At 36.6% G+C, this 17,561-nt stretch overlaps 1 protein-coding gene and 1 pseudogene across 3 annotated transcripts; one reads left to right on the forward strand and one right to left on the reverse strand.

Moving 5' to 3' along the window:
* The first annotated feature begins 1,333 nt into the window (after positions 1-1,333).
* On the forward strand, positions 1,334-16,888 carry LOC114308538 (PHD finger-containing protein 6). 2 transcript variants are annotated; one of them, XM_082866653.1, is made up of 9 exons: positions 1,449-1,635; positions 2,298-2,766; positions 7,974-8,059; positions 8,671-9,143; positions 10,590-10,710; positions 14,992-15,219; positions 15,299-15,420; positions 15,596-16,149; positions 16,307-16,888. In XM_082866653.1, the coding sequence occupies exons 4-9, from the start codon at positions 8,732-8,734 to the stop codon at positions 16,565-16,567; spliced, it is 1,698 nt and encodes a 565-aa protein (XP_082722779.1). In that variant the 5' UTR covers positions 1,449-1,635; positions 2,298-2,766; positions 7,974-8,059; positions 8,671-8,731; the 3' UTR covers positions 16,568-16,888. The 2 variants fall into 2 exon arrangements, with proteins under 2 accessions (XP_082722778.1, XP_082722779.1); XM_082866652.1 differs by lacking the exon at positions 2,298-2,766 and having other exon boundaries at positions 1,334-1,635.
* Positions 12,713-14,045, reverse strand: LOC145789617 (UBP1-associated protein 2A pseudogene; annotated as a pseudogene). The gene has a single exon (XR_014327728.1). The product of XR_014327728.1 is annotated as a UBP1-associated protein 2A pseudogene (transcript).
* Positions 16,889-17,561: the final 673 nt, after the last annotated feature.

The raw sequence follows: 17,561 nt of genomic DNA on the forward strand, positions 1-17,561 counted from the left end.
TTATATAAAAATTAAATATATTTATTATTTTTTTAGCTATCTTATTTATATTTTATTATTAATTATATTAAATTTCCTGTTTAATAGGAAGTTGTTTATTACGAAAAATTTACATTTAATTTAAAATTATATACATATATATAATTGTATAAAATATATAAACGATTTTAAAATAAATATTAAAGAAAAATTAATACTCAACCTAATTAATCTATCTATTTTTTATTAATCTAACCACAACATATTTATATTTAATTTAAAAAAAATTTAATTCCTATTTTTTCTTTTAAATTTCCAACTAAATAAAAATAAATAAATAATTAGAATCACTTTGAATGCTACTATTTATCTTTCCAAGTTAACTAGTTTGGAATGTTCTACCTAAGTGTACTTTTTGACTTTCTATAAAAAAATATGTGAAAAAGTAGAGAAAGTAATTAGAAAAATAAAGAGGAGGTGATATTTTGGGAAATTGATAAAAAATTAATTTTTTAGTTTTTTAGTCTATTTTGTTTTTTTGAGGGTAAACAATGTGACAGGTGATGTGACCCAAAATTGATAAAAAAATTAAAAATTGATTTTTTTTTGCTTCTCAAAATACCTCGAGATGTTGATTAATATGGCCCAATAGTATATGTATGAAAAAAATGTAAAAACACCTACCAAGGGATTGTTTGGGATATCCTAAATAAGTGTATTTTTTGTCTTTTTTTACTAAAAAATTGAGGAAAAAATATGAATGCTTGGGTTAATTTTTTGACTTTTTATAGAAAAATGTGTATTAAAAAATTGTAAAAATTGGTTTGTAGGGGAAAATTAGGATTAAGAGTTGTGCAGTCATAATTATTGACTTTTGGTGAATAGTGTTAACCTTTTAACTTTTTGAATAATTTTTTGACTTTTTAACTTTTTCTTATCTTCTCAAACTTGACCTAAATATTTATTTTATATTATTATAATTTAATATTATATAAAATCATTATATATTTATTTCAATTACATTTTTCCAGCACGATAGGGCTAATATTATTAAATTAAACATAAATGATTTAATAAATCACGTCACTTATATATTATTATTATATTTTCCATAGGAGAGGGAAAAAACAAGGCAAATTATAAACACCCCTCGAGATTTGGTAAAAATATAAATTCTTGAAGTTTGAGAAATTATAAATTGCCATTAAAGGTCAAATTTTCATAACAAATTAAAAAAATTAAGAGGAAATCTATATAAAAATGAAAATCTTAAGAAATAATTTGTTATAAAAATATAAATCTTAAGGAACAAGATATAATTTTTTAAACCTCAACAGAATCTATATTTTCACCTAATGTCGACAGGAGTGTTTATAATTTGCCCAAAAAAAACAAAAAAACAGCAAAATGGTGCCGCATTAAGTTCGCCAAACTCACATTTTCTCGGGAAAAATCCTACTTTTCTTGGCAAACAAGCCTAGATTGGTGATGGGTATTGACGAGGAGTGGTAGAGAAGCAGTCGGTAGGCCTTCCTTCTTCGTCTTGTGGCATCACAAAGCTGTATTGGAGCTCTCGCTAACTTTTTACCTCACTCTCGAGGGTACAAAACACTACATTTCTGAGAAAAGATACCAGATTCAACTCAAACCCACATGGTAAAACCCTAAAAAACTCTTATTTTCTTTTGTGTTGGACCCATTGGACTGTTAAAAACCACCATAGTTATAATTTATTGTTCGCTGTGTATACTTGTGTTTTTTTTTGTATATATATATATATATATATATTAATACTTCACTGTTGAGATTGATAAATTTCTTTGTTGGTATGTGCGATTCTTATTATAATTTTGGTTGCTTTATTGTTTTCTTTTCGCTTGAAATCTCTTTTATGGTTTGAAGTGAGGGGTTTATGTGTTGGAAAAAACTGATTCTATGAATAATTGCTAAAGTGTTAAAACAATAACAATATGGCTAAAAGCTTCAAGCTAATTTTATTGAATTGAATTGAATGAAAGAATACAACTTAAATAAGAGCACCAAAGCTACATCTGCAAACAACCACAATGTCACTTAGCAGATTTTGTGGAACTAAACCTTGATTACATGAATTGGTTATACACATCAACCATGACTCCTACAAACTAGGGATTCTCCAATAGACTAGGTAATACCAATCTCCTAGCTATAGATAACAGTATTTATTAAAATAAAAACTTAAAGCTTAAATCTCAACACCCTCCCTTATACTGATTTGTGCAGAAAACAGTTTAGAATTCGAACATTATTTCAGCAACTCATTTTTTTTTGTGTATCAGCAACAATGCAACCAGCTTCTGCTGATGAACAAACTCCAAGTATGCTTCTGAGCTTCTCGAACACTGGTTGTTTGAGAGGTTTGGTCAAGATATCAGCTGCTTGATCTCCACTTTTGCAAAACTCTAACTCAATCACACCATCTTTGCAAAGATCACGCAAAAAATGATAACGAACATCTATATGCTTGCTTCTCCCATGCATAACTGGATTTCTGGAAAGCTTAATGGCAGAAACATTATCACAAGATATTGTTGTTGGGCCTTGCTGCTGATGACCAAGGACTTCAAGCATTTTTCTCAGCCAGATAGCTTGACAGGAACATGAAGCAGCAGCTACAAACTCTGCTTCAGTTGTCGAAAGTGTCACAATTTGCTGCTTCTTTGATGACCATGAAATAGAACCTGAGCTCATCAAGAACTCATTACCAGAAGTGCTCTTTCGATCATCAATATCACCTGCATAATCACTGTCAGTAAAACCAAAGAAACTTTGTTTTTCACCCCTTTTGTAAAGAATTCCAAAATCAGATGTGCAAGTATCGAAATATTCTTTTTGCTGCCTTGAGATGCATCTCAGTGGGATTCTCCATATAGCGACTAATTAAGCTAACAGCATGCATGATGTCAAGCCTTGTTGAAGTTAGATACATCAAACTTCCAACAATTTGCTTGAAAAATGTGTTATCAATTCTTTCTCCATCAGTATCTCTAGTCAACTTTAGTCCTATTTCAGTCGGTGTTCCAACTGGATTGCATTTCAGCATTTGAAACCCCTCCAAAACTTCCTGGACATATTTCTTTTGAGAAACAAAATTACCAGCCGCTGATTTTACTACTTCTATGCCAAGAAAGTAGTGCATCAGTCCTAAATCAGTCATATCAAACTCATTCATCATAGACCTTTTAAAATTATCATACATATCAACTCCACTTCCTATGTAAATCAGATCATCAACATATAAACACGTGATGAGCATTTTACCTTCATCATCAACCTTAACATACAATGTGTGTTCATATGGGCACTTTTGGAAGCCATGCTTGACAAAGTAAGCATCTATGCGGCTGTACCAAGCTCGTGGTGCTTGCTTCAACCCATAGAGTGCCTTATTCAACCTATACACCTTCTCTTCATTGCCTTGCTGCACGTAGCCTGGAGGTTGATCTACATATACTTGTTCTTCCAATTTACCATGTAAAAATGCAGACTTTACATCTAATTGAAAAATAGGCCAAGAGTTTTGAGCAGCTAAAGAGATTACCAAACGAATTGTGTCTAGCCTTGCAACTGGAGCAAACACGTCTTTGTAATCAAACACCATATTCTTGCTTGTATCCCTTTGCCACCAGACGAGCCTTGTGCTTGTCTGTCTCCCCCTTCTCATTCAACTTGGTTTTAAAAACCCATTTCACACCAATTGTTTTCTGTCCTTTTGGCAAGTCAATCAGCACCCATGTATTATTTTTCTCTATGTATTTGATCTCAACATTCATTGCCTTCTGCCATTTAGCGTCCTTGATTGCTTCCTCAAATGTGATAGGATCAAAATCTGCAAACAATGTAAAGTGAGCAGTAATATCATCATCTGAGAGTTCATCCCCACTTACATAGTCAATCATCCAAGCTGGTCTTTTCCTTGGACGTTGATTCTCAGGTGGCTGCTCATTTGTTGGAGGCGGCTACTCATTTGTTGGTGTAGTCGCTGAAGAACTGGGCAAGTGTTCATCAAAGGACTGCTGCTGCAGTTCAATCCTATTCTTTGCATCATCAAAATCAACTGGAATTTGCTTCAGTTCCTTGCCTTTTCCAGTCCAATCCCACATCTTTTCTTCATCAAAAACCACATCCCGGCTGATAACAATCTTCTTGGTGATGGGATTATACAACTTGTAGGCCTTTGAATGTTCACTAACACCATTTTTCGCCATTGTCATCGAGCTTCTTCCTTTTTTCATCCGGAATGTGAGCATATGCTATACATCCGAAAATTCTGAAATGATCAACGAATGGTCTGCGCCCAGCCCATGCTTCTTCAAATGTCATGTTTTGGACAGCTAGTGTGGGACTTCTATTCAGTAAGTGAACGCCCCAATTGACTGCTTCAGGCCAAAAACTCCTTGGAACGCTTCTCCTTGCCAACATACTTCGCACCATGTTTAAGATTTTACGATTTTTCCTCTCAGACACACCATTTTGTTGTGGTGTATAGGCTGCAGTCAGCTGCCTTTTGATTCCATGTTCCTCACAAAGATCTGCAAATTCTCGTGAGTTGTATTCTTCACCACAATCAATTCAAAGAGTTTGAATAACTCTCCCAATATCTTTCTCAACCAAGGCCTTGTAACTTTTAAATGCTGGAAAAGTTTCAGATTTTTGCTACCCATGTTTTCCGATTATAATCATCAATGAATGTAATAAAATACCTCTTATTACCATTAGACGTCAGATTTATGGGTCCACAAATATCGGAATGGGCCAACTCCAGCGTTTTTGTAGCTCTCATTTCCTTCCCTTTTGGAAAATGATCACGATGTTGCTTGCCAACAACACACTTTTCACAAACTTTGGATGGAGGAGTGATCATAGGGAGGCCTATCACCATCTGCTTCTGATGAAGTGTTTTCAGCCCATTAAAGTTCAAATGGCCATAACGAAACTGCCAAAGCCATGATGGATCATTCTCCTTAGCCAACAAGCAAGCCTAAACAGTCTTGATTTTCAGCGGAAACAACCTGTTTGGTGTCATCTGAACAACAACAATAGCACCCCTTGCTGGATCATATATCTCACATGCACCTTTTTGAATTGTTATAATATAACCCTCATCTTGCAATTGGCCAGCACTCAACAGATTAGTTTTCAGATTAGGAACATAAGAAACATTCTAAATTGTTTCAACAAAATCATTCTTAGTTCTAATCTGAATATCTCCCTTTCTTATCACATTTACATTAGAACAATCACCAAAACTTACAGTAGTTTGAAAGTCTTCATTTAAAGATGAGAAAGAAAACTTACTAGCACTCATATGATTGCTGCAACCTGTGTCGACATACCATGCATCAAGCTCAGGGTCGTCCTTGGCATGAAAGGCCATCAAAAGTGTTTCTTCTTCCCTTTTCTCAACAAAGTTCGACTTCTCTTCTTTTCCTGTCTTTTGGCATCTTTGTGCAGCACTCATTGCTGTAATGCCCATGATTTCCACACCTATAGCACTCAATCTTGGACTTGTCCACCTGTCCTCTTCTTTTATTCTGAAACTGGAAGTGATCATCATCTCTTCTGAAATACTTGCGTTGTCTGCTTCCATCTCGGTTGCCTCAAGCACTGCTTCCACGTCCTCTACCTCTACCTCTACCTCGTCCTCTTCTTCTTGTGCTTGTGGATTCAGCAAAGGTAGAAGCTTTCAAAGCTTGCTCTTCTGAGGTGCATCGATTCAGCCTCTGTTCATGGACTAGTAAGGAGCTTTGCAGCTCATCAATTGACATTTCATCAATGTCATTAGACTCTTCAATAGAGCACACAATATAATCGAATTTTGGAGCCATAGATCTCAAGATCTTCTCAACAACATCACCATCTTTAATCTTATCACCACGGCTTCGCATTTTGTTTGCTATCCCCATAACTCTTCCAAAATAATCAGTAACTAATTCTCCATTTTTCATTTGAAGAGTCTCGAAATCTCTTCTTATGGCTTGAAGGTGTGCTCGCTTCACTCTTGCTGAGCCCTATTACTTTTTCTTCATGGAGTCCCAAATGTTTTTGGATGTATCCTTTTGGAGAATGGTCTCCAAAATTGCACGATCGATAGCCTGAAACATGTAGTTCTTCACCTTCATATCTTTTAGCTTCTGATCATCAAGTTTCTTTTGTTGTGGTTGTGTCAGTACTGCTCCTTCTGGCTCAACAAATCCCGTTTCCACAAGATCCCAATACTCTTTGGACCATAGGAAATTTTTCATCAACATGCTCCAATGATCATAGTGACCATCAAAGCGAGGTATGGCTGGCTTGACAAAATTCTCTGCTGATTTGTCAGTCGCCATGAATGCTTGCTGCTGCAAGAGGCAAAAGCTACTGCTTGTTTGGGATTTTTTTTTTTTTTTATCAGGCCAGTGGTGGCTGTGGTACTAGATGTTGGAAAAAAACTGATTCTATGAATAAATGCTGAAGTGTTAAAACAATAACAACATGGCTAAAAGCTTCAAGCTAATTTTATTGAATTGAATTGAATGAAGGAATACAACTTAAATAAGAGCAGCAAAGCTACATCTGCAAACAACCACAATGTCACTTAGCAGATTTTGTGGAACTAAACCCTTGATGACATGACTTGGTTATACACACCAACCATGACTCCTACAAACTAGGGATTCTCCAATAGACTAGATAATACCAATCTCCTAGCTGTAGATAACAGTATTTATTAAAATAAACCTTAAAGCTTAAATCTTAACATCATGTACCAAAAAAAAAAAAAAGAAGGGAAATGAGGGGTTTGCTTGCTTATCTGCCTTTTTGGTATCTAGGCATTCTTGCTAATGTAGTAGTTTGTAAATTGGGGTTTGCTTATTTAGTTTATTTCTTAATTTTTGTACCTTCATTATTATGTAGATTTGTGTTTTTTCCTCATTTTATCTCTTAAAAGCCCGTTCGGATTATGTGATTTGGGGTGGAAAAAAGAAGAAAAATGCATTTCTCCTGGTTCATATCACTTGTTTACATTAATCACTTGTTTGGATAAGTGAAGAGGAGAGAAATGGGATGGAATGAGAAAAAAATTGAGAGAAACTCATCTATCTCATCACCCTCATTTTAAATCTCTCCAAAAGTGAAAAATTATGAAAGAAGAGAAACCAACTAATTATTATTTTTTTATAATACCAAAACCGCCCTTTAGATATAGAAGAAATAAAATAAAAAAATAAAAATTAACAATTATAAAATGTTATAACATCTAATTATTTATTTTCATGTCTTTTATGTAGTTTAACCAAACAAAATAGGAAAAGATATCATTATATTTTCTTCTTTTTTTCCTCTCCTATTTTTTAATCTTTTATCTTCTTCTCTTTTTTTTTTTCTCTCATAAATTATAAAATCATTTATTTTCTTTTCCCACCTAATTTCCCAAACATAGTGTTACTTCTAGTTTTATTGCAAGACATGGTGGTTATGGGTAAACAAAGTTAGCTGATTAGGTTTTTGTTTGTTATACTTTTGAAATTTATAAATTTCCTTTCCTTTATTATTGTGTCTCATTTTCCTCAGCATCTATGTGCAACTTTTTATTGCAAGACTTGTAGCTTGTATTTTTTATTTTATTTTATTTTATGTTATTTTTTTGACCTAGACTTGTAGCTTGTATGCTGATTGTTTTATGAGTACAAATCCTAATTCTTAGAACACAACTCTTTAATTGTTCATTCAATTTTCAACCAGTTATCTTTTATGTCAACTGACTTTTAACAGAGATTAATCTTCACTTACTCTGTTTGGACTGAAATGGTTTAGATTGCCTGCTCTCAAGATGCCTTTTAACTGCTTTCAACTGACCCATTCAATGCCAGAATGTGATCAACCAACAGCTTCTTTAACTTCAATAAGTTGCAATGTTTTGTAAAGAGAGAATCATTTTTAACATTTCTTATATCATCTCTCCCTCTGTGCAGGAAGAACCTTGTGGCATATGTGGTGATGTTGGTGTTGTAGATGCAATCAGTGTGTGCTCTCAATGCAAAACAGCTCGTGAGCATGTGTAAAATCTCTGTCTCACTATGTGTGTGTGTGTGTGTGTGTGTGTGTGTGTGGTGTTTCTAGTTTTGGGCTAAGAAGCATGAACATGTGACACGACACGGACACACAGACATATAAATTTTTAAAAAATGCAGTACATGACACGTTGAACATATAATTTTATATAGCTATTATATGTTATATTTTTAAATATTTAATATTTATTTTATATCAAAATATTTAATTTTGCTAAATTTATCAACCTTAGGTATGTTATTTTAGTTAAAAAAAATTAAAAAAATGGTTGTGTGTCTCTAGCATGTCCGCGGCTTGTTCCAAGTGTCCCAGCGTGTTCGACATGTGTCGGACACCGGTACGTTACCTCCAAAGAGGTGTCCGTAATTGATAGGTTTTGGGCATGTGGCCATCTCCTTGGTTTTAATTATCCTGATTTCTAAAGTTGCTTAGCACATCAGCGCATCAATGAAGACATATATGCACTTAGTTTCAAGTTCTAATGTTGCTTGCATATAGTTCATTTGGTGCCTATTTCTGATTGGACCTGTTGTACATGATAGTTACATTGTATTGTTATCTTCATTTGAATATGTTGCCATCCCTCTGCCTTTTCAGTTACTGCAGGAAAAGCTTCAACGACGATATCCCAAATCAGTGGCTTTGCGAAACATGCGAAATGGAAGGTAAGATTTCACCAAAATCTTTGAAGGATGACTCATCTAAGACAAAACCCTCGGGTACGGTGGACAAGGAAAATAAGGGTTCAGCTGATTGTAGCAAACTTCCCAAATGGGAAAAGATTGTTAAAACGGGGAAAGTGAAATATATTGCTGCTGAAGAAGCAATCTTGCTGTCTTCGGGAGCCAAGAAATTTCACTCTCCTTCCAAGATTAATGTTCACTCAAGTTCTGGGCCAGCAGTAACTCTGGGACTTGTGTCCTCGAGGACTCCCATCAAGCCCAGAGCTACACCTCCAAAGTCCCCTGTGGTTGTCAAAGCAAATCCTAGTTTCAGGCCTTCGGGACTTTTACCTTCCAGACATGGCAAAATGCAGATCAATTCTGTGGTTCAGCAAGAAGGTCCTAAAGGTGATAAATCTCTACAGATTTTTTGCATAAAATTTCTTACATAACAAGTCTTTGTCCCAATTAGTGATGATAAAATTTATCACTCAGTAATGTTAATAGGAATGAGGAATGATGATCTGGCATTTGCATAGTATTCTATAATATTTAGATCTTGTATTTCTCAATGCACATTGGAGGCTTTATTCTAGGATTTGGATTGTCAGTTGTTCAATATTTAGTGAACCTAACTTGTGCCAAATTTGATCTTGGTAAACTATAATTGGTTGTGTTTTTGCAATTTTTTAATGAAAAATGAACTGAAATCTTGAATACCAAAGTTCAATACCAATTCAGTGACTTTTTTATGAACTTGTAATGTGAATAATGTTGTATTATCTGTATATATGTCTAATCATGTATGTTCACATGAGTTGTTTCTTGTTGTATCAAGTGTCCAAATAAATTCTATTTGGTCAACTTGAGTCAACATTTGTCTTTTATGTTTGGTGGGTAATATTTGTATTTTGGAGTATCATTGGAGATACAAAAAACATGGTCAAATTGTTGAGTCCAATGAAGGCAGGCCTTGGCACAGATGTAAGGTTGTTCCATTGTGGCGTGAGTGTCATAGGTTCAAACCATGGAAACAGCCTCTCCGCACGTGGGGGTTATGGCGGCAAAACGAACCAAGCTACTTGAACTTGACTCGTTAAAAGCTTGTTCGAGATTGGCTCGTTATGTTAACAAGCCAAGCTTAAACAACTCACTACTTGGCTCGATATGCATATATGCACTATAAAAACGAAGCTACTCAAGTGCAATTCATGTTCAACTCAATACCTCATTCAAAATTGGCTTGTTATGTAAACAAGTCAGGTTTGAACATGTTTTGAACCTTGTTAAATTTGCAAGCCAAGCTTGAACAACCTATTACTTGGCTCGTTGGCAGCCCTAGCGGGGGTAACGTTCCTTACTCCCAGACACTGCAGTGGTGGGAGCCATGTGCAATGTGACTGGCCTTTTCTGTTAAGTCCAATGAGGTGAGTGATGGATCTCCAATTAGGCATACACCAAATATTTTTCTCCTGTCCACCTTATTTATGCTGTAATAGGATTTGTCCGCTCTATTATATAAAGAGCACCCATGCTCTATCAAATTCTCGAGCCTGCAACTTTATGGGTCAAGTTGACAAATTGTGCTGCTAGTTAATCTTCTTAGATTTTTAAGGAAAATAGACCTGACCAAAATCAAAAAAACTCAAAATTTTATATGTGCCTTGGGTTGAACCACCAAGGTCGGTTTTATCAAACTGTACCTGAACCCACCCATGTTGGCCTCCTTCTCCCCTGCTGAATATTCTCTTCTCACATGGTATACAAAATTTGGTCAGTTCTGACTGTGGGTTGATGACTTGTCATTTGATTATCAAATTACTTGAATTAAACGGTGAACATCTTTTCTTTTAGGTGGTAATGATTGTGCGAATGTGGAGTCCAGAAATTTTGATGCTGAGAATCATGACTTGACAGATATTCTGCCTGAAGCTGAGAAATGCTTTCAAGTTCCTGCTCTACATTCTTATTGGAAGTGAGTATATATATATATATCCATTCATCAATCCCATATATCTCTGTTTGTTCAAAATATTTGTTAACACTGTTCATCCAACAAGGATGACAAAATTCAATACTCAAAAAGTATTCTTTTTTGTGGTGTTCGATTGTTCTTCATTTACTATGCAGGCTATTTAAAATGGAAAAATATTTAAAAATATTTTACTGCGATGGATGTTCTTTGTTGGGAAAATTACATAATGCAATTGTGTTAAATGGTAATGACTGTGACACATCTACTCTTCATGCAAGATGAAAGTGGTGGAAACAAACCCCTTGAGAAACTTTTCTCTAAATTTGCCAAGAACGTGTTATAATATGGCGAATATCAATTGGACAAGTTTAGCTGCATCATGCTGGCGTTTCAAACTGAAGGTTTTGTTAGGAAATATATGTTATTTTTTAAAATATATGGAACCTATATTTCTCTTTATCATTGGACTGTCGTTTAGAAGGCATCTTGCTAATGCCTTAAATTACATGAACTGCCGGCCTTACAAACTGGTTAAAAATGTTAGTTGTTTACTAATTACTAATGTTTCTGTTAAAATGTATGTATTTATTATTGATTGATTGTGTTCTATTACAAATCAGAGTAGCTCATTATATAGGAGAGGGTTTGGGTAGTAGGTGAGGAGTAGGTGAGGGTAAATTGGTGGTAGGTGTAGTAGGTGTGGTAGTAGGTGGTGGTAGGTGTAGGTAAATTCTAACAGCCCCCCGCAAACTCAAGGAGGATAGAAACTAACCAACTTGAGTTTGAAGAGAGGAACAAAACAAGAAAATACATAAAAATAAAAAAGGATAGGAGACACTGTATGGTCGTGTCAGACCGTTGGTGAAGACACTGAATGGTGGTGTCATAACGTTGTAGAGGACACTGTATGGGGGTGTCATAACGTTGTAGAGGACACTGTATGGGGGTGTCATAACGTTGTAGAGGACACGGTATGGTGGTGTCATAATGGTGTAGAGGACACTGGATGGCGGTGTCAGACCGCTGTAGAAGACAGTTTATGGGGTCATGTCGGACCGTTGTAGAAGACAGTTTATGGGGTCATGTCGGACCGTTGTAGAAGACAGTTTATGGGGTCATGTCGGACCGTTGTAGAAACTAACCGGAATCTATGTCGGGACAGTTTACAGAGTCTTGTCGGACCCTTGTAGAAACTAATCGGAATCTATGTCGGGACAGTTTACAGAGTCTTGTCGGACCCATAAAGGAGCTAACCGGAATTAATGTCGGGACAGTTTATGGGGTCATGTCGGACCGTTGTAGAAGATGCACCCTCAAAAGGTGTGCCCAATTTTTCAAAAGGCGTGCCATCAAAAGGCGTGCCCACTTTATCAAAAGATGTGCCATGAAAAGGCGTGCCAGTTTGTCGGCTGGTGGCAAGAGGCGCGCGATGCGCGTGGCTGCCTCGTCTATAAGACGGAGGCTGAGGCTGAGGCAGAGAAAAGCTGCGAAAAACCTCTGAATTTTTGCAGTCTGAAACACTCTGAAAACCCTGCGCTGAAACACGTAGCAACTCAAAACATGGCCTCTTCTTCCCGTCCAGTGACCCAGAACCTGCTCACGCTCTTTCCAGAACTGAACGAGCCCACAAGAGAAATAACTGGTGCGGTGGCCAGTGAACCTCAACCAAACACCTATGGTTTTGCTCCATTGAACTTTCCGATGCGGTCGGTGGAGCAAAAAATGGCGGTGCAAACTGATATTGAGGCCAATCAGTATACTCTGAAGTCATGCGTGGAAACCATGACGGCGGTCACAAATTTGTCGAACCGGCTGCAGAGTAGGACAAATGAGGTGCAGCATATAAACTCCCAGCTGGCTCTGCTCCAACGCATGTATAAGGATGCGCGAGCAGAGATAAGCGTGCTAAGGGCAGAAAATAAGGAGCTGAAGCGGAAGGCCACCGTGATGTTCCGATTTGGAGGGCCGCCATATGCGGCAGTGGAAGAGCAGGGAGTAAATGTGCTCGGTGGAGTGGGAAACACGGAGGCAACACCGGCAAGGGCCGCCTAGGACGGAGGCAAGAAGAAGAGACCTGCTGCAGAGTAGAGAAGAAAAATCTCGCTGGGGGTGTGGGTGTTGTGTTTGTGTTGGTGTGTGTTTTTTTTTTTTTTTTTTTTTTTTTTTTTTTTTTTTTTGTAAAAATGTGATCGGGGTTGAATCTTGTCATGAATAAAAGATGGGCTATTGGAAAAATTTGGAAATTGTTGTGTTTTGTTTTGTTTTGTTTTTTTTTTTTTTTTTTTTTTTTTTTTTTAAGTTGTGAAAAGAAGGGAATCGAAAAATAAAATAAAATAAATAAAGAAATAAGGGGATGGTGATGAAATGATGAAGAAAAAGAATAAAGGTGGGAACAGACTGTTTGACAAGTTAATGGGTCTGAAAAAGAAAATATATAATAATAATAATAATAATAATAAAAATAGGACAAAGTGGGAGTGTGTGCGGAGAATTATTATTTTAGAGGATGAGGTATGGGCAGCATGATGATTATGGCTTTGTTTTGGACCATCAATTGCTCTCTGGCAATGCAAAATGTGCCCTTCAAAGTTCTTATGAGGCTCCATTAATGCCTTCTTCGCACTCTCGATTGTCCTGTACACGAATAGACAAAACCCTCTAGGCTGCCCAGTCTGCTTATCGAGCCCTAAAGGCCCTTCTTCAATCTCACCGTACTTGGAAAAAAAAGAAACCAGCTTTTGGGGATCCAAATCAGCCGACACGTTGCTGACGTAGATCTTCCTCTGCGTGTACTCCGACGCCGGCGCCGGCGGAAGCGGAGCAACGGGCACCGCGGGGGTCTTGAAGAGGATAAATCCATAGCCCTTGGATTTGCCGGAGATCTTGTCGCAAACGGCCTTGCACTCCTCGATCTCGCCGTAGTGCTTGAAGGCGTTGATTAGGGTTTCGGAATTGGTGTCCCATCCGAGGCCGTGGACGAAGATCTTGCGCTGGGAGGGATCACTGTTGGCGATCTTGTAGATGCGATTGGCTACATCGGCGTGATTCTCGGCAGCCTCGGAGAGCAAATTAATCAACTGTTCTTTGCTGAATGGTTCTAGAAGCTTCTGGAAAGGCTCCTCGTCGTCATCGTCTCTTTCGGGTTCTTGTTCTTCGTCGTCGTAATATTGAAGTTGCTGTACTTCTCTTTGCTGCTTCTTGAGTTTTCGTTTTCTTGCCATTGTTGTTGTTGGGTGGTGAGAGAGTACAGCGTCCGCAGAGTGAGAAGCACAAGTACCTGAAAAAACGAGAGAGAGAGGGAATGAAGGATGTCCGGCGGGCGGCCAAGGCGAGGCTGCCGCCCGCTGGTGAAACAGAATTACTAGCTTCTTAACTTGGCTCTGATACCATGTTAAAATGTATGTATTTATTATTGATTGATTGTGTTCTATTACAAATCAGAGTAGCTCATTATATAGGAGAGGGTTTGGGTAGTAGGTGAGGAGTAGGTGAGGAGTAGGTGAGGGTAAATTGGTGGTAGGTGTAGTAGGTGTGGTAGTAGGTGGTGGTAGGTGTAGGTAAATTCTAACAGTTTCCATTATATTTTTTGTTATTATGTTAAGTCTCTATTCTGGTTGCATTTTCTCTGATTGGAATTCTGTTGCTTTCTATTTATTGGAGTGTATGCTGTGATATAGGTTTGTTTATACTCTGAAGGATCTTGTTCTCTTGGAAATTTAATATTGATGGAAATTAACTCTCTTGTTTTTTGCATGTAACGGTTTTCTTTAAATTATCTATCATTAGCTACCACCAACTCTTAGGTTGAGCATTTCCTGCCACAAAGGGCTTTTAGCTGGGTTCAAGTCCTTATTTTTGCCTTCTGAAATAATGGATTAAAATGAAATTTTCTTTCTCATGGAATTGCATTTAATTATATTATTAAGTTTCTATTTGCTATGTTGGTGGAATTTGTCTTTGGTTTCCTGCTTTCATTGTTCAAAGAAATGCTTTTATGAGGAATATTATCTTTGTAATTCCAAATTATGATTGACCTGTAGAACTCCTTTGACTTAAATCATTTACTATCAAACTTGCCAGTTGATCTCTTATTATGTATGAGAACAAGTAACTTTTCTATAACAATCATATTATAGTTTCTTTTTTTTAAAATTAAATTCGTTCTTGTTTGACAAATAATGCTTATTGTGGTACGTAATACTGCAGCTAGTTTCCATTCTTTGAAATCAGAAAAGACACAAGCATTGCCTGCCTAACGATCTTGTTGTTTGTATTGTCTAGGGGAAGCTTTGAAATTGTTACTAGTAATAATAAGGAACTCAATGATGGGTTCCGGGCTCATCCTCCGTCAAAAGTTCGTCGCAAAATCTACGAGTTCTCAAAAAAATTGCCCGAAGTTCTTCAATTTAAAATGCTTCCCCGTGACAGTATTTGGACAGAGATATTTCAGGATGACTGTCCAAACGAGGATGATATTGGAATGTACTTCTTCTCCAACAACAGTCAGAGGTCTGTTCTAATACCTGTCTTGGGTTGTGGAGAATTTCGTCTTTAAGATTCTGAAAACTCTGTTTCTGTTGGATTGTAGATCTGCAAATTATATCTTCCTCCTGGAGTTCATGGAGACACAAGAATTGGTGATGAGATGTTACATGGATGGTGTAGAGTTGTTTGTGTTTACATCCAAACTTCTCTCGTCCAAATCTCAAAGTAAACTCTCGAGTCTGTATGTCCATTTTTCCTCGATGTTTAAAGAAAATTGCTGAATACATCTGTGAACTTTTTCGAGGGGTGTCTTTTTCTTTATTGAGCTACATCATCATTAGGCTTGTGCTTGAATTTTGATGATTGACAGTTTTGTCCATGTCAATGCTATATATAACAGGATGGAATGGGGAATACTTTCTCTGGGGAGTCTTTCGTCGTGTCAAAAAGCATAAAGATGTATGCAAGCTTAATGAGGAACATCCTTCTTCAGATTGTGCACAAGACACCGGCAATGCTAATGGGGATGACGGTGTAGTTGACATGGACATTGACATGCTTGCTGGAAAAGATGTTGGAAGAGTTGATATAGCAAATTCAAGAGAATCATCCAGGAGGAGTTGTGGAACCTCCGGGGAAGAAAATGCTACTATAATCTCCGTGCCTGGTTCAAATACGGAGATTCATTCTGTTTCGAGAGAGGTGGATTCTGCAATTCAACAGCCCTCGCGAGAAGTTAAAAAGGAATTGTGCAACGACATTCCTCCAGGTTTCGAGGGGATTTATAAGCTGAAAGTTCAAAATTATGCACATAAGGAAGCTACAGTTCCGGTGGAAAAACAGCTCAGGCTTGATGGGAGAGTTATCAGCCCAGCAAAGGGTAGTGCATGTAGATCGCAACCGAAGCCTATTGAAGATTCAGATTCACCCAGACTTCAGGGGAAGCATCGGCAGGTATTGAAAATCATTAAACTATGCACCATATGTTACCTCTTTGTTTGATTTTTGGTTTTCAGAATCAGTATTCTTAAAAATACTAAAACCTAGTTTGGTGAAGATAACAACAAAAAGATGTTTTCAATTTTCAAAAACCCTTTTTGGACAAAAACAGAAACAATATGAAGATGACGAGTGCTTTCAACAAGCTCCTGCTCGTACCCTAGCAACAGATTCCATGGCTGCCTATACCTGCCCGCTTTCTGTAAAGAGAAATGCATTTGACGTTGCAGAAAAAGTTGTAGGACATGATAATGAAAGATGTGTCAAAACGGAGAAGAATGAATTCATGCCTACACCAATATCTAAAGAAGATTGCTCTAAGAGTCCTTTATGCTCCCAATTCAAGGACAAGGTACCCCCCAGAAGACAATAGCGGTTATCTTCAACGTTTCTTTGTGAAAGTCAAAACCGAAGTTCCAAAGTAAGAATTTGAGAAGCTCGATTGCAACCATGTAGAGGTTAACAGAAAGGATTAGTCATTTGATGTACAGTGGAGCCCTAGTTTTGAGTCTAGTGCTAGTCTTGTTAGATCATACTTGTTACTTTGCTCTTAGGTATTTTTCCTGAATGCTGCCTTGTTCCCATTAGTCAGTGGCTGATGACTATTTGTGATGTGTTTGTGTGCATGACAGTCCACACTAAACTGAAACAACAGTAACTTTGAGACTGAAATCAATCTCCAAAATTTTTGAAAGGCTTTTTCTGTTATTATGGTTATGTGAAAACAAACCAAATCAAACTAAACCATATCTTGTGTCCTGATGAAATGGAGTCCACATGATTTTTTAATTTTAATTTTAAATTTATTTTTTTTGCCATTTTATTGTCAAGAATTATATGCTCAGTTAAATTAAATATTTGTATGTTGAATGATTGTGTTTGTATGAGATTGTTGGAATCAACCTCATAAGACACATTTTTATGAAATTTCTGGAAATTTTGCTAGTTAACCATTCAATAGGAAAATAGATTTTACTAGTTTTGATTTGGAGTACTTTATACGTCTGTTATATCATTTTTAAAGTGCTTGGCATTGTCATTGAGACACACAAATAAAAAATAAAATAAAATAAATAAAGAGAATAACAGCATGATACACAAAATTTTGTTTTCTTTTAAAAAATTAAACTAAATGCTTTGTCTTGCTGATTGGAATGAGCAAATGATTAAATTTTTATCTTTATGTTCTTATGCATTTTATGATCTAAGAATTTTTGTCTCTAAATTTTTCTTATTTGTTTATTACATCTATAATATTAAAATTCTCCTCATCTTATTAATCTTCTAAATCCTAAGCTACACACCTACCCTTACCGCCATCTTCTCTTCTCCACCACCAACCTTTAAAATCCTTGTAAAAGATCTTG

The sequence above is a fragment of the Camellia sinensis genome, chromosome 4, assembly GCF_055761805.1.
Source record: "Camellia sinensis isolate YWXY chromosome 4, ASM5576180v1, whole genome shotgun sequence".
NCBI lineage: Eukaryota > Viridiplantae > Streptophyta > Magnoliopsida > Ericales > Theaceae > Camellia > Camellia sinensis.

Bases quoted from the DNA above. Each gene is read 5' to 3' on its own strand.
- LOC114308538 (XM_082866652.1), top strand. The intron at 8,060-8,670 runs GTAAAATCTCTG...CTGCCTTTTCAG, and splicing joins AAAACAGCTCGTGAGCATGT to TTACTGCAGGAAAAGCTTCA. The intron at 15,421-15,595 runs GTAAACTCTCGA...TATATATAACAG, and splicing joins TCTCTCGTCCAAATCTCAAA to GATGGAATGGGGAATACTTT.